This window comes from Lissotriton helveticus, chromosome 3_1 (genome assembly GCF_964261635.1).
Source record: "Lissotriton helveticus chromosome 3_1, aLisHel1.1, whole genome shotgun sequence".
Classification (NCBI taxonomy): domain Eukaryota; kingdom Metazoa; phylum Chordata; class Amphibia; order Caudata; family Salamandridae; genus Lissotriton; species Lissotriton helveticus.
Window position 1 is genome coordinate 619,559,640 of NC_136061.1, and position 17,570 is coordinate 619,577,209.

At 43.8% G+C, this 17,570-nt stretch overlaps 1 protein-coding gene across 3 annotated transcripts in view; it reads right to left on the reverse strand.

Annotated features, from left to right (window-relative positions):
- The window catches only part of MYRF (myelin regulatory factor), a 462,812-nt gene that overhangs the window by 224,190 nt on the left and 221,052 nt on the right, over positions 1–17,570 (reverse strand). For 2 of the 3 annotated variants that reach the window (XM_078680606.1, XM_078680605.1), the window contains exons 3-4: positions 14,682–14,993; positions 12,993–13,054 (exon numbers count right to left, since the gene is read on the reverse strand). In XM_078680606.1, the coding sequence (XP_078536732.1) occupies positions 12,993–13,054; positions 14,682–14,993 (374 nt within the window). Of the gene's footprint in view, positions 1–12,564; positions 12,782–12,992; positions 13,055–14,681; positions 14,994–17,570 lie in introns of those variants that run through there. The other variant, XM_078680607.1, reaches the window with a different exon arrangement.

Sequence of the window (17,570 nt, forward strand, 5' to 3'; positions counted from 1 at the left end):
CGTTTAATTTGCTGTTCTTGCTTGACCGGCCCCAACCGCTGCCGTGGGCTAACACCACTCTTATTTTGATTACAGAGTGGATACATGAAATTGTTTGACCTGTGTGTGCCTAATCTGATACAGCATACCTTCGGTCTCCCGTTGCGGCTCAGCACCGCAATACAGGAATTGCCGGTAAGAGCCCAAAAGTCTCTTGTGCCCCGCATTCTTTTAGTAGTCTTGCCACCAACGTAAGGATTTGGTCATTTAAACCAATGTGTTCTGTCCCCCAGACTCCGCTTTTACTACCAGATATCACCCTTTCAGCATCTGTGGACACTGCACCTGACTTCAGGTAAACAAACCTCCACCAGGCCCTTGAGAAGATCATTTTAGACAGGCTATATTTATAACTTACCCCCCACACTGACACTGGGTATGTTTTTCTTCTGTCTTTTTCTCTCTCCTACCTCTGCAGGAGTTTCCAGCATTGCACCTAGTGATGAGGGTAAGCGGTGTGAAACTTTGGTGTAGTAGTGCTCGCTAGTATTCTTGTATTCCTTTAAATAACTTACACATAGATTTCATTTCTTTTCTTCCAGAACACTGTCTGGCCCTGAGGAGAATCCCCTTTTGACTTTTAGGGATTCGAAACGCGTAGGGCTTTCTCCACTGGTCTGCTTTTGTTTTTGTTTTTCTTGTGCCAATTTGTATCGCACTTGAATTTTTGTACACCATCTTTATAAAACTTGTGGTTTGAATAGAATTGACTGTTTAAAAAAACCTTTTGAGTGGGTTACTCTACCAAAATTACTTTTGTGATTTTTGTTGAAATTATAGGAGACCGGTTATACTTCCCATACTGGTATATTGAACTATCAAGATTATGGGAAGTATCTTTTGTTTGAATGTTTGAATGTGAGTGGGATGACTGTGATATGCGTGATTATTGAAGTGGTGATTGTGATTTTATCTTATTGTGTCCTTTTTTCCATTCTTGTGCTTGCAACTCTTCAATTTAAAATGTACTAAGTACCACATTTGACACTTTCAAATATATATGATTAAAATAAACAGCTATTAAATAGCAATACCCAGTTTTGAATTTGATTTCTTCTTTGGATGCCATTAGGTGTACCAAATGATTATATTAGTATTGGCATATTCCCTTGTTATGTTGTTTGATAGGCTCAGCCTTACTGATTAGAGCTAGCCCCTTTGTTGTTATTATCAGGGCACTACAGAAGCACTCGTGAGAAGTAGGCGGCAGGGTTTTGATCTTTCCCTGGACAATGCACGATGGTGTCGCTGAATTCTTGCAATCGCAGACCACAACGTTCAATGTGAGGAGGCATTTTTGCCTTTGGATTGCCAAAGATGGTCAACAATGCCTGATTATCTCTCACAAACGAGAAGGGCTTCTCTTATAAGAATATGTGGAAATGTTCACAAGCCTACACCACTTATAAGCTTTTTTTCTCAGATTGTAAATAAGCACATTCAGTTTGGGGCAAACTTCGGCTCGCAAATGCCACAATACGTCTTCGAGCATTTAGGTGTCTGCCATGCTGTGCAAGGATGGTGCCTAACCCGACAGGGCTAGCATCAACCACAAACTCAGTATGAAGCTTTGGATCAAAGCATGTCACTTCAGTAGTTTTCTCATAAGCTTGTTTGATTTTCTGGAAGCTTTGCTCGCGTTCATGTTACCAATAAAAAAAGCTTTTTTTGGGCACATTTTTTAATGGGTCACTGACAGTGACAAAGTCTTGTATATATCTTGAACAACAGCTGACCATGCCACGGAATGAACGTAACATGTGGGGCATTGGCAGTCTACAAAGCTTGTGCTTTAGCTGGATCAGGTGACATGCCCCCATCAGAAAAGATATGGCCAAAGAATCTTAACCTTGTCTTTTGGAACTCACATTTGTCAGCATTCAAACCTGCATCAGCCAGCGAACGACACACTTTTGTGAAAGCTGTATCGTGCAACTTCTGTGTAGCTCCAAAAACCATATATGTCAACACTATAATTGAAAGCATTCATGACAGACTGCATGATACACTGAATGACATCTTGAAACAGCTCAGCAGCTGTTGACACACAGAAACGTAGGGCCATATGTAGGTAATTCACATTTTGCGATTCTCAAATAGCGATTTTTAAGGAATCGCTATTTGAGAATTGCAAAATGGAATTTAGGTAAAACAATCGCAATATTTTTGCGAATCTCTAAAATTCCTTAATTGCGATTAGCAAATTGCGAATCGCAATTAAGGAATGAGTGTACTTGGAAAAGTAAACAGCAAGATAAGACATGCCGCCTATGTGGGTACCATACAGAACGTTTGTACCATCTAATGTGCACGTGCGAGACAGTAAAAGAGGAAGTAAAAGAGGAAAGAAGAACTTTGTTGAAACCAGTTCTAAACGTTTTAAAAATTCGCACCTGCAGGCAAGCGGTTACAAGTTGGATGGGTGCCTCTTCGAACATTCTTATATGCCGTGGAGTAAAATTCATGACTCTAGTAGAGACTTTTCTCTCAAAAATTGAAATAGATTAAGTCTTGGGTTTGGAAAGCGACCTTTTTAGAAATAGTAAATATTTTAAGAATATGAATTTTATTTTTATTTTTTACATTGATTGCTTTTTTATATGTATACTTTAAGGTTGTGATACACCAAATAAAGTTAATTTGGACATGAGTGTCCCATTCATTCCTATGGGCCAAAAGGCTTTGTTGTGTTTTATCGTTGCTACAAATGAACCTTGACTTTTTAGTGGCGTTGATGCAGCCCATGTATAAACTTTAGTATTCGATGATGTAAGTTGGGGCAATGGGGACAGTTTATCATATTTCTCCTCAGGCATAATATTTGTTGACGCACCACTATCGATAACGAAAATTTATTGAACAACCATTGACTTTTAGTGTGATTTTCTGACAATGTTTGAATGACTTTGCTGCTTTGTCATGTTGACTTTTCTTGGACTGTATTTTTCCTTACACACTGCCAATTCAACATGCGCACATTTCTTTGAGGTAAACATCGACATGGCACAACCATCTTCTTCACTTTCACTTGACATTGATACTGAAGATCTGTTTGACGAAGATTTAGATTCCGATCGCCTTTGTTTGGTGCTGATTTCCCTTCTTTGATGTGGTCGCTTGGCCTTGTGGGTGTGCGTAAAATGTTGCTTCTGGAATGTTTGGGCGGCCATTTTGTCTTTGAGCATTGACCACTTACTTTTTCCTTTGCCTTGCAGGCCGTTACAAAATGGTTCTGCAGTAAAAGCAGCAAAAGCATCCAAGAAGGTCAAAGGTATAATTACAGAAATAGATGAATACCTAATGAGGAGTACTGCTCAAACATGAGCCAGACACCAAACATAGCTAAAATTACAGCTATAAGAAAGTTAGCATGACGTGCTGCAAAACAGCAAAGGACATTTGAAAGCTCCCATTTTAAGCACACAACATACCAAGTAAAACAGATTTTGCCACCAGTGACATATTTTGCCTCATCAAATGTCGAATTCTAACATTTGACTAATTGAGCTTTAAACAATAGATTTGTAAGGCAGTTTTTGGTATGAGCCAAAAAAAGACAAACAATCACCATTTCACCTTCTTTGGTGATAATTACTTTACTTTAGTGACAGGTGTATGGGCCTGTTCGAGTACTGCATTGTGCAGTAGATTTAGTAGTACTACAATAGAACTACTAACATACTAAGAAATGCTATTCACTACCCTATGCAGAGGTCCACGTCTCTGCCGCTACTATTTTTTAAGTGCGAAAATCTCCACCCTGACTGCAGAGATCCCTACGTAACATATGTATATGTTGCAGTACTAAACATGGGAGGGACAGGCGGTGGCTAGAAAGTGGGGAATATTTATGAATTAATTGGATGATTAAGGGAGGTCTAAGGAGGGGTTTAGGGATGGACAAGCACCCTCACACAAAAGAGTACGACAGGCAAAAAATACTGAAACAGTTGTAAATGCACTCCAGCTCTGAGCAGGAGTAAGGCCAGCACCATACATACATACGACTGGTACTGCAACATTCTCTCATAGAAAATATTGGAGGCAAGGTCTTAAAATAAAACCCCTAGAAAATTGTTTTTAAATAAAGTTAAAAAAAAATTAAAAATATAAATAAATAGAATTTAGTGTTAAAAAAATGAAATATAAATAACAATTAGATATAAGTTTATTAGAAAATATATTGATTGCCCTTTTTAAAATGTAAACATTAATCTAACTTTAATTTTAAGTCAATTGATTATTTTAACACTATACATAACTTAAAACAATTTTTTGGGGAGTTTTCAATAACCTTCATTAGAGGCAAGAAGCATTAACCATAGCATGGTGCATACATCCCTGAGAGTGCCGGCATCGCAAAGTAACGTATTTCGAATCATTATAGGTGGAGAAGAAATACACAGCAAGCCGTCTACAACCACTTCGGGCCTGCCGCGTCAGTTGGGACAAGTTGAATTAGTATCGGCATTTTGCTTCAAAACAACAAACGAGAGAACAACATTACCAGGTGGAAGGTGCCCATGTGTATTGACGCATTCTGCCTGTTGAGTTATGGAATGATGTCACCTGGTGACCTGTCATCCACCCTTGGGCAGTGTGTCCTGGCCTGGGTGGGGTCTCTCACGCATCAGTTCATCTCTCTGGTGTGTGACCCATCCTCATTGATGCAGGGGTTATTGGCTAAGTTCGTGGCGGTGGGGTGCTCCAATCAATATATTTGGAGGGGAGTCCCGTGGGCGGGAGGAGTGGGGTAGGAGTTCTGCATAGATGTGTGCTTGCTCTTGACAGTATATAAGATCTTGTAGCCAATCTTTGAATTTGGGCGCCCACCCTCTTCCCCATCTACAAGCAATCCGTCTTTTGGCGAGAAGGAGTGCAAGCAAAACGTACCTCTGCACTTTGGCGGCTAGTGTCTCAGTGTATCCTAAAGGGCGGATAGGGAGTTATCAGGAATATGGAGCCCTGTCATGTGGTCCAGCGCTACTAGTACTTCCGTCCAGAAACTACGAATGGGCGGACAGTCCCAGGCAATGTGCCTAAAGTCTGCTCCCTCGCCTCCGCAGCGATCACATCGGTCACTATCTCGGAGGTGTAGGCGGTGCAAGCGCGCAGGCGTGTAGTAAAGACGATGTATATATTTGTAATGAATGATACCCAATCTGCTGCTGACAGAAATACCTCCAGTTTGTCTGCAGCAGAAGGACCACTGGTCGTCAGTGAGGGGGAACCCCAGTTCCTCCTCCCATCTACCCTTGGTTAAAGGGGGTTGTATGTCCTGTCCCTCTGTACTGTGCGATATAGTAGTGATACAATGTGTGTGGGAGCAGTTTGCTGCAGAAGGGCGTGCAGGGGAGACATGATGCTCTTGTGGGAAGCAGGGAGTGAAGGCCTTCACATCTTGATGCAATCTAATATAGTCAAACCGCTCTAATGGGTTAGGAGATGTGCAGCCAAAGAATTATTCGCTGGTGCAGAACTTGCCCCAATGTAGAGTTTTCCCCAGGTCTGGACGGACAGTTTGCGAAGGAGCCGGCGACATCCGCCCTGTTGTGTAACCGGGAGATCATGTCTACTGAGAATTGGAAGGAGGGGGAGTATAGCAGGGCGCATTGCAGCAGTGTAGCTAGTTTGTGCCAGGCGCTGGTAGTGCATTGTACAGTGGTGGAGGCGAAGTGTCATGGGACTGCAGGGGTGCTCAGGTAGACAGTACACGGAGCCGGGGATCATGTATCTGTCCTCTAGCGCATGATGCGCCCGTTAGTGGGAGGTTATCCAATATGAGGCAAAGTGAGCTTGAGAACATATGAAGTATAACTCCAGATCCGGTATTTCAAATCCACCAGTATCAAAACTTTAAACAATTGTTATCACTTAATAAATACATATGCATTTTACAAAGGAGGGAAATTGAGAGAAGATGTAGCTGAATGCTTGGAAATGCTTAAAGATTAATAGGTCCTCCAAATAATAGACCACATTGAACCTGAAAATGCATAACAGATTTCATTTGGAAAAAATTAACTGGGGAAATGAGGAACAATATAGAGAACTGTGGGTAAAAAGATGAAATTGTAATGCTTTAAGGATAAATGTATGTAATCTCCGCTTAGACTAGGTGTCATGAACCAGTGACTCTTCCACTAAACACTGCTTTTGTGTTTGGACTTATCCCTATCCTACTCCTTTCCCCCAATAAAGATTCACCTAAAAGATTCACCTAAAAGGAGATAATTTTAATCCACCCACCTCTGTCAACATCCAGGTAGAGGTTTTGATGTCACTTGTGGAATGGGACACTCAAGTGACAAGACCCCATGATGACTGACACTATCCATCGAACCACACTAAGCAGAGATTACATACACCGCAGTCTGTGAATGTGTGGTTGAGGGTCTCCAAGAAAAAAGTTCTGAGACTCTAGCAGTGAGACTAATGTGGTTCACTCCCCCACCCACCCAACCCCCCCCCCACTTTCTGATAGATAACCAGTACCTCTTGGAAGCTGAATGAACCTCTGCTTCTTCCTCCCTACATTGTTTTTATCTGTACTAAATGTAAACATAATCCAGGGTTTCAGTGGGACTGATGTCATGTACCGGTACTTAGATGCTAGTGTATTTTTTGTTGTTAAACACAGCTCAATAAATACATAAACAGTTTATAATTTAGGTGTTTTTTTAACTTAAATCTAAAGATATTTTTAAATTTCAATATATTAAAATGAATTACATTTCTAATTAAAAATTAAGTCAATAATGTAGTAGTAAATGGTACATGGTAAATTTACAGTAGTGAATGGTGAATAGCCAAAAGTAATATTATTACTAAAAAGAGTAAGAGTAAACTTACAAGTAAATATTTATTCATGTGTATGTTTACCTTTGTTAATGTCCCCCTGAGAACCCCTTCCCGTTTGTGAGTGGCTTACCACCTACTTGGAGTAGGTGGTAAACTGCAAGTGTTTTGCGAGTGCAAATATGTTGCAAAACAATGGTACATACCATTTGGACTCGCTATTAAGAAGGGACGCCCTTGACACGCCCCTTCCAAATAGCGAGTGGCAAACCCTATTTTGCGAGTCGATAATTGGTTACTGACTCGCAAAATAGGGTTTGTACATGGGCCAGACTAATTTTGCAGTTGCAAACGGGCTGAATTCCCGTTTGCGATTGCAAAATAACGGTTGTACATCTGGCCCGTAGAGCGGTCGCTGCAGAGAATAATAATAGAGGGGAAAGAGAAATAAAAGCAAAAAAAGACACTGAGGGTGAGAAAGTCTCAACAAAGATGGAATTTGGAAAGAGAGAACAATTTAGAATCCTGGATACAATTAGGCAGAAAAAGAGAATAGGGATGTGGGATAAGAAGGGGAGCACATGGTGTGGATTAATACAAGGAGCACCAGATGGTCCAGTGAAGTCCTGCTCAATTACACAGAAAACCTAATGATGTAGTGTTCACCTGGTCAACTCTTGTGGGTTCAGGTATTCCATTGTTTAAAGGTGCAATGAGCACTTGCTGACTGTCTCTCCAAAGCCTCAGTAAGCACCAAATGATTCAATGACACCACTCCAACAATACGTTTTGGGTCATGGGGAACTTGACTTTAACAGCAGGAGCTACAACCACCTAGTTATGTCCTGTACCTCCCAATCAACTGTTCCTGCTCCAGTAGTTTGCAACTTTGCACAATACCCAGACTGCTCGGGATTATGTTCTCTTGTACTCCCTTCCAATGCCAGGGAAGGAACATATTTACCTCCTCTGGGACTCATACTCTGGAGTTTAAAACACCTCACCTCATGCTAGGTCAAGGTTCTCCTAAGTCAGTCCTGGAGGGCAGGATCCTTGCCAGATTTTTAGCATGTCCCCATTTAGATAAATGTAGTTACCTTAAAAATCTGGCATAGACATGGCCCCCGAGGGCCGACTTTGGAGAATCCTGTGCAAGATCAAGCTTCTATGTGTCCTGATCCTTTCACCTGATTTCTTTTTAAATTCTGGGCAGGGGACCTAATATTAAAATTGTAATAAGGAACCCCTTGTACCAGCTTTTGTTACCAGTGGTCCTGCACCATTTTCTCACCTTTGGGTTTTCACTAGCTCTTCATTGTATGTTGTATTGTCTTCCCCTCCCTTATTGCTCCACCTCCAGTGTTGGGTAAACACGGAGGTGTGTTAGCAGCCCTGTGATGAAACATGACACAGCTTGCTGTGTGTGAGGGCAGTTTTAAAAGCAAGGGCCTTTTCCTTTACTCACTCTTAGAAACTTTTCTTTTTATGAATCATTTTTGATCCCTCTTCTTTTTGTGATAAAAGTCTGAGCGTGAGGCCGAAGGGGGTCTTGATCCTCTAACCCCTCTGTTCTAGTGTGTTTTCTCTACATGTACACACTGACCTAACCGGTAATAGTTTAAAAGAACTCTAGCATCACAAAATGGATGCTGCAGCCACAGACACGGGTCTGACCTCCAGCTGCTGGACGAAACTCCGGCAGGGGAGGCCTGGACAATAGGTTTCCTGTCACAGGGAGGTGTAACCACCTCCCAGACAGGCTTTAGTGTATTGGGGCTGGGTGGGTGCATTCAGAGAATGCTTTTCAGACAGTGCTGGGGGCACACTTTGTGTCCCTGTACATACCCCAGTTCAAACCAGTTGCAGGGGCACTCAGCCCCTGCTCTGGCGTGAAACTGGACAAAGGGAAAGGGGTGTAACCACCCCTCTCCCCAGACCCTCGCATAGGTGGGTCCCCTTAAGTATGTCCAACCCCTTTCTTCAGTATAAGTAAGGGACCCCTGGCAACAGGACTTTAGATTATACCTGGATGAAACTCTGATACCTATATCCTGAAACTTCGACATTCTACACGACTAGAAGACGGAAGAATCTCCCTTGGGGTCAAAGAGTGACTCCCCTGTTCAAACAGGCACCAAAGAAGCATCCTGTCGGTCTGCATTTTCGAAGCTCTCGTCGGACTCCGAAGTATTTGTGACTCAGGACCTATACTTCCAGACTTCTCAGAGGCCGACACGAGATCCCAGCAAAGCTGAGGCCCGAAACTCCTGACACTGTGCACATTTGCTAGTGCATCGACTTCCCAAGCTTACCCGAAGTTGTGCATTGGGCTACTTGTAGTCCAAGCCCTGAGCACCATCTGCACCGAAGAGTGTGGGCCTACACTCCACGAGTGTTCCGTGAGCCCGCTTCTAGCATTTCTGCTCGAGGCCCCTTCATGATCCCTGGCCCGTCGACTGGTGGGTTCCCACAAAGGTAACTCTCCTTTCCTTTGTGCTTCCCTGGTTGCTCCAGATGTGCCCTGACTCCCCACCGAGTGGTGAGTCCCTCAGACCTTGCTGGTCTGCACAGAAACCAATCTCTGCTTTCTGCGTGGGTTGCTGTTGCCAAGGCTTCTGGGGCAAATCCGGAAACCGACACAGCAGCACTCGACATCCTTCGTGGGACAGCTCGAATCCAGCACCTGGTCATTGTCGACGCCTCCTGGTCCTCGTGGCTGAAGAGTCAAGTTTCACCTTCTTCACCTGCAAGCAACCGACATCGGTGGGCATCCGCTCATCTCCTTCCTGGTCACTGGCAAATGACCCAGACTCTGTCCCCTCTGCTTACAGGTTCTTCTCTTCCTTGAACCAGGCTTGTTAATGAAATTTGGAATGTAATAAGACTCTTTCATATTGTGGAGGTATGTTATGTGAATTCTCTTACCCCTGTGCTTTGAAGATACTTTTGCGTCTCATCTAAATATAAAAAAAAGTGTAACTACAACTAGTATGAGAGAAGATAGGATGAACAGCCATAATCCACTTAATTGGGGAGATAGATAACTCCGCCTCTGGTTTTGAATTTCACTTTATATCAATAGATGCGTTTGCTTATGTATACGTACATATTTTAAAATGTATTTATATGTTTCTCTGTAGCCCTGAAGAAGTCCCTTTGGGACAAAATGCATCGGCTACTGGATTTTATCATTGTAAAAACACAATAAAGAACTATTCTTGGAAAAAGATACATTGTGGAATCCGAAATCCTTCTGTGTGCACATTAAGACTGCTCTCTGTTTCTGTATTTAGCTCAATTATATTATTGTGTGCGGAACTATTTTCATTGCCTTCAACCCAGTTTAAACATTTATCACAGTATTTGTTTGTCATCTTTGTGCACCCCCATATAAAAGTAGAATAGCTCAATGGTTGAGCACCAACTCTAAGTTTAAAGTACAGATTCTTGGCTAACACAGAAACTGCATCATCCGGGTATTGCTGAAATACAGGCATGGGTTTATGGGTTAAGAATTCCTTAGTCAGGTGTGTGTAATTTTTAAAAACTGTTTTTCATGTGGCCAAAGTCATATGCAGTCTTGAACTCTTCTGCTGTATCAGGGGTAAACAAATTAGGGGACACCCAATGTTATGGTAGACCAATTAATCCAGGTGTATCTGGTACATACCTAAATCAGCCGAGCGATGCGCAGGCAGTGAAGCCCAGAACATCCCAAACAGCTTCCCTAAAATGGCTAGACTTGGGTGTGATTCATGATGTAATCCGGTGGTTCTTAAACTTTTGAATTCTGTGGACCCCCTGTGAATCATTACAGGCATCCAGTGACCCTTAAAGCGTCATTACTGGATTCGAGCGACCCTACCCTAAGCAATTTCTATGACTGAACCTCAAAACAACAAAAATACAGAAACCCACCCATGTCCTATATTCTGTTTGCTGTACTTGCGTTGTTCCAACGAATCAAGATAAAGAATCCAACCTAATTTTTAACCTCTAATTTCAAATGCCTTCACATTTTCAGACCATTTGAAAATGTTCAATTGTACTTTATTTATATATACTTTATTAATCTTAACATTGGTTAATTTTCTAAACAGTGGCACACCCTCTCAGTAAGATTTGAAAACCACTGCTCTAATGCAGTACAACAATAGTTGAAGCTTAGGGAGTGAAGCAATATTTTAAATTATTATGTCCGGGTGTATAGGAATTGCAGCAACTCCTGGGGAAAGTTTCAATAATCTTGTTAAAAAAAACTCTTTTGCAGATTGTACCCAGCTCTTGAGCATTCTACTCTTCGCTTCCTGCTGGGCTCAGGATTCTGAGCTTTCAAACCACCCCTTAGCACCTGAGCTTACGTTTACTGACCTACAACCTGGCCTGCTCTTTCTGAGCATCTTACACCACACAACCCACACCCAGGCACATGAGCTTCCAAGTGGCTGAGACACATGGCCTCAGATTTAATTCTCTACCATTTGCTGGACCATCCCCCTGCTCCTGAGCTTTGATCCCTCACATGCCTCACATCCTCTGGTGTCCAGGCACCCATGGGTGCCCATTCTCTTGAGCATCCTATCCTTTACACTCATTGATGCCCAAGTTTGGAGGCCTCATATTCAGTGATGCCAGGTGTTCAGCTTCCTGTTCCTCACACCACGTGATGGAGAGCATCCCAAGCCTCTTCCCCTCAAAGCTAGTAATACCCAGGCTCCTACCACTAACACCAAATGACGCCAAGTCTCCCAAACCTCTTACCACTCACTCACCACGAAGATCATACGCCCAAGCTGCCGACCCTTCGCACCCAGAGAGGCCCAGGCTCTAAAGCTTCCAAATTATTACCTCCCACCCTTCAATGGGATTGGCCAAAACTCCGAGCTCCATACACGCACCTCCTGCATGTGCAGGACCTGAACCTAAACTCCAGCTGGGTCCTGCCCCTTATTCGGAAATGAAGAATGGAAGGTCCAAAATGGATGGTCCCAGAATTCTGACAAACGCAAAATTCATTAGTTCTTGGCCCAAGCTATTACCCCTCCCTTCCTTGACTGCACCCGTTTCATCTGGTTCCAACCCCATCATGCCCTGAAGCAGAAGACAACAGTTTGACTCAAAGTCAGTAGGGTTTTAGAGCTAGGCCCCGTCCTATGAGCAGGTCAGACGGGTGAATTATCTACCTCACTTAGTCAATATGATACTCTGTGGTACGGTATTTAGTAGCTGCGATAAATACCTTATATTAAAAGCCAAATCTGAAAATGACGAATTACATACGAAAATAGATTCGTACTACTACTATTTCCACCTACATAGGATGTTACTCATGTTTCTCCTGCTAAATTAAAGCACAAAGACGTGAAGAAATTTAGCATCGGAAAAATACCGGGGTCTTTGATTACTGTATTACTTCGATCCCTGCACAAACAAAATCGTCCTGACAATATTTATAAGCACTGCAATACGTTTTACAACAATGATTTTGGTGGCAACACTGTTGTTTTGGTACAAAAGGAGAAAAGATTATTTACTGGGGGTCCGGGGGATGATATTTCGGGTTAGCTGATGAAGATTTTGAAAACCAACAATTCTAAAAGTGTTAATTTGTATTAATATGAATTTAAGCAGTCTCAACGACAAAGCCCTATGCGCGGGTCATTAAGTTACGAGGTCATTTTCAAGAACATAATGAAAGCAAACACGTGCAACCCAACGTAACCTCACCTGGCCACCTCCCTTCCCTTCCTGGGCGACTTACCACCTCTGGGCCTGCTTCAGTCGCGCGCCGTACCTCCCCGGTGCCCCCTGTCGGCCGGCCTGCACCACTGAAGGCCACTCAGGGGGTCCTCCATAGCAGCTAAACGCACCCAGACCTCCTCTCATCGGGAGAGTCGACGGCACCTCCTTGCTGAAGCGAAGCCTCGCGTGCGCCTCACCCCGCAGCCTGACTTGGGTTCGCCCCCGCCTCTCCCTCGCAGGCCCCGGAGTGCGAACAATAGTTGAGAGCCAGACCATGTTTACCAACTGATAAAATGCACACGTATTTCTTACCTGTTGCTTTTTCCCTCCGCCGCCCCCATCCGATAACATTCTCCAGAGCCACCCACTTCTGCCTGGAAAACAGGGAGGGCGGGGAAACATGCTTCGCTTACCGTTCATCTGAGGAGGGGAGTAGGCTTCTGATCCGGAGTCCGGGGGAGAGTCTGGTAAAGTGCTGAGGGGAAAGACCGGAGGAAAACGAAATATCATTACAGAAACCGACGATATAAGGGCAGACGCCGGCCACAATCAGACTGCATATTTCCAAGTCGCTACGCTACATGGACCAGGCCCGTCAGAGAGGGATGGGGGTGCGCAGGGAGGCCATGCTTCATACATGTTCAATCGACCCGATGCAGGCGGGAGCCTCCCGACATTTGAAGCAAAAACTGCCTTTATTTTAGCATTCCCCCGCCTGAAATTGCCTCTGCTTCACTAGAAATTAATGGGGAAAATCCATTCCCTGATTTATGTTTAAACCTCCCCCCCACATTCCTATTCTAAAATGTTGGCATGTATGATAATACAGCATAACCCACGTTTTTGAGGGCCCCGCCCGTGTGCTACATACATTTATTTATTTAACTGCCCTATTTATTAACGACGAGTTAGCTAACATGACTAATACCACTAAATGCACCAGATTCTCGATTTGCGATTTATTTAACTTTCCCTGCTGAACATTTTATACATTTGTAGCAGCTCTTCGGTCTATGGGGCCTGCTTTAGTTGGTTGTTTCAATCCCCTCAAAAGCTTCTGGCGTGGTTGACGTGGACTCTCACCACCTTTATACTCACTACTATGGCTTCCAAATTTTTTAACAAATTGCCTCAAATATTCTGAGCTTGACTTGGTCGCTGCTGTCGGCCGCTCTGTAAAGTTGCACTTAGGATACCTGCAAAAGGTGCAGAGAAGCTGCTACACTGCCTAACAACATCTACCCAACTAGTACTGCCCTACTCTGGAAATGGCCCACTCTATAGGTGCTCCAACCATCACCGTCACACTCTGGTTCTGTCCCAACCCATAAGAACCGTGGGAATGCACCCACTCTATCACTCAAGTGGCAAGTACACTCACCCGCACAGCACTGGCCTACTCCTGCTTTATCTCACCCAACACTACTTATCTCCAGAGCTACTCCATCTGGGACTGGTCCACTCTGATCCTCTTCTAGTTATCACTTATGAGACACTTAACCCCTCCTGTAAAAAGTAGTCAGGACCATTAGAACTGTGCGGCGGCAGCATTTTTGGCATAGTCATGGATTTTTCGCATTTGCCACATAAACCATCATCTGCTGCAAAATCTTCAGATTTAAACGAAAAGAAGGCTTTGTTTCTAGCTTAAGCGGTTCAAAAGTTACTAAAAATGCAGCAACATGTTGCTGCTCAGCGGAAGGACTTTTGCAAAGGTTGACTGGTCATCTTTCTGTTGCTTATTGCAATAGGTGGGTTTTAAACTGGTGCAAAAGAGGTGCAATCTATGCCCACAAAGTGTTAATAAGTGTAGAAATGGAAAAATAATTAAGTAATATCACAAAATGTGCCGCATTGCTCCGCATAATTTGCCTTTCCTTGCTTCTTTATTTGGCCCTCCCCTGCTGCATAATTTCAGTGGCCCTGACAATAGCCCCCGCTAAACGTCCCACCCTGCAGTGCCCATTCTGACACTGCCCCACATTAGACTATCCCTCTTTGAAAGTAACCTATTTAGTAGCGCTCCAATAAGAACCTGTCCTAGCTACCACTATCCCACTCAAGAACAGTCGCACTTCAGAACCCTTCCCGCATTTACCTACCCTGGTGCGTAAGATGCCGGTGGCTCTGATTTGATAGGAGAAACAATGCCGGTCATGCAGTGTCCACCGAGGTATGATTTCGGCAGTGCCATGCCATTGTTATTGTTGCAGTTGTGGTGGGTGTTGTATCCAGGCCCACAGGGGTTCACAAAGCCAATACCTTGCCGCACAGGGATTGGACCCTGGGAACCAGCAAGAAGTAATCCGCTTGCATGTCCAATGTTCACACCGACACCGGGTAGAGGTGGATTGGAGGAGCTGCAGGTCTGGTTATGGGCATACCCAGCAGAAGCAGAGATCTCTGGGAAGCATCTACCAAGGGACACAAGCAGACACTGAGCATACCAGTCAGATTGGCCATTCTTCCTAATTTATCATCTCTATACAAATCCAACCAGCAGCTCGCTCGCAACATGGATTATCACTAGCCATCACCTTACTCGTAATCACTAGTTTCAACACAGCATCAAACCTGAGTGTTATCAACTTACCTTCAACTTCAACCAACAGTATCCCTTTAGAGCTCCACCCACTAACCCCTCTACAACTACAACCAGAAGTGCTTCTTACAACTTTGCTAACCACCTACAAACATGGCAATCACCGTCTCAACACAACCAAAACCAGCCACTGTAGAATTCAACCACCAACCCTCCTACAACTCATTCCACTATCAACCTCACAACCACAATGCCCACCAATCTCTAAGCCTGTCATAACCACCAGCTGCTCCCTAACACCAACCACAATACAGATTACTATCAGCCATCATGTGGCTCTGATCACACATTGAATCAAGTCTAACTGGAAACATTTCTAAAACATAGCGGACTAGTCACCATCTCCTCTATAGTTTTACCTGTCAGCCCTTTCACAACTTCACTAACCAGCAACTAATTTACAACCCTTATTACAAGCACCAAGAACCTGGCTTCTGACCACCAGCCCTATGCATTCAAACAATTTTCCTGTTCAGAAAAAAACGACACCCACCAAGCAAATAACCAGCTTTGTTACTGCAATGTTAAAAAGCAGCTACCAATGTATTACTAACTTCTCCAAAATGTGACTGGCCCCATATCTAAAACACTGTCAGCCCTTTACAATTCTGCTAATCCCATCTGGTAGTTACAAACCAACCAAACCACTTACAGCCCTCTATAACATTACTATTCACCAGCATAAGAACAGCCCCTCTAGCCACCATCCTCACAACATCCCTGTATACTGCAACCTTCTCTGAAAATCCTCACTATTATCCACAACCTTAATTATAACAACTATTGCGGTTATAACAGTGCACACACCTGCTCTGCAACATTACCATGCAACCCATCTCTTTGTTCTTAATTGCAAAGCTCTGTATGATGCCATCCACTAACCACTGTAAACCTGCATCAACCAGCCCCTCTACAATCACAGAAGCAAAACTCTGTAATACTTAAACTGCCAGTGCATTTCTATCTCTCACCATTTCCCCATTTAAAAGTGTATAGATAGGTCCCTCTACAGCTCAACCAGCAGATCCCTTTGGAATTTCAATCCGAGCCACTCTACAATACCAACCACCAGCCCCTCTGCAACAACTGCCACCACCACTCTACACCTGAGCTACCGAACCCATTTAATCTCCTGTCACAAAAACCTTCACAAATCAAGCCACAAGCCTCTCTAACTATAGACCCAGGCCTCCCTAAAACCCCAACCAGCCACCTTCTACAACTGAACCAGCAGCCCTTGAACAGCATTCGCCATCAGCTTCTCCCCACTGTAGCTCCAACCACAGACTCTCAACGACATCAACAGCACACACTACAACATCATCTACAAGAATCACTCACTCTTTTGTATTCATAATGACCCCGCTCTTCTACAATCACAAACACCATCCCATCCACAACTTGAGGCGTCTCCCCTCTATGTTTCCGATTCCGTCTCTCTATAAAGTTGCAAACTGAGAGATTTGGAGAAGATGGTTTTCGGCCTAGGGAGATAAAACTATGAGGGACTGATGTCTCATTCTGTCAATAACTGAGCAATCATGATATGAGGAATCATGGATTGGATCGTGAGGCTCCTTGGGACAGTGGAGTTGGAGAGGATGCTGTTAGGAACTGGGAGGTTAATCTCTGGGAGTCTGGGCATGATGCTATTAGAGATTGGTGTGAGGCAGTGACCGGTTAAAGCGATTGAGGTTGAACTTCCAGGAAATTTCGGGATGATGTTCTGAGGGACTGTGGCAATGCTTTTAGGGATTGTCAAGGAAGCTCTGCAGGGCTGTGCATTGAGGCCCTGGGGTATTGGGAAAGAGGCGGTGATTCATTGTGTGTGATGCACTGAGAATTGAGTGATGGTGCACTAATACATTCAGGGTAATACTGGGCGATAGGCAGGCGATGCTCGAAGAGATTGAGGGTTTGTGCCATGCAGAACTGAGAGTTGATACACCGAGTGGTGATACTGTGAGGGATTGGTTAATGACACAATGGTTTGGGGATGATGCTATAGGTCCTAATGTTCAAATGAATCGTGGAAATGATTCAAGTGATGCTGTGTTGTTCTGGGGGAACAATGGTTGCTTCTCCAAGGCAGTGGTGGAGATTGCTCTAAGAGATTGGGGATAATGCAATCAGGGATAATGCACGGAGAGATTGGGTATAGGAGGGTCTTAAGTAAGATGCTCATTAGAACTGCTGGTCGTTATATGAGAGATTGAAAATGAAGCTCTCGGGTGATGCTCTGAAGGATCGGGTGAGGCTCTCCGAGGGACTGGGTGATCATGATGCTCCAAGTACTCTTTAAAGTCGGAGAGTAATGCTCTGAATATTTGGCAGAATATGCTTTCTAGATAAGCAGGTTGATGCACAGAGTGACTAGGGTTGATGTTCA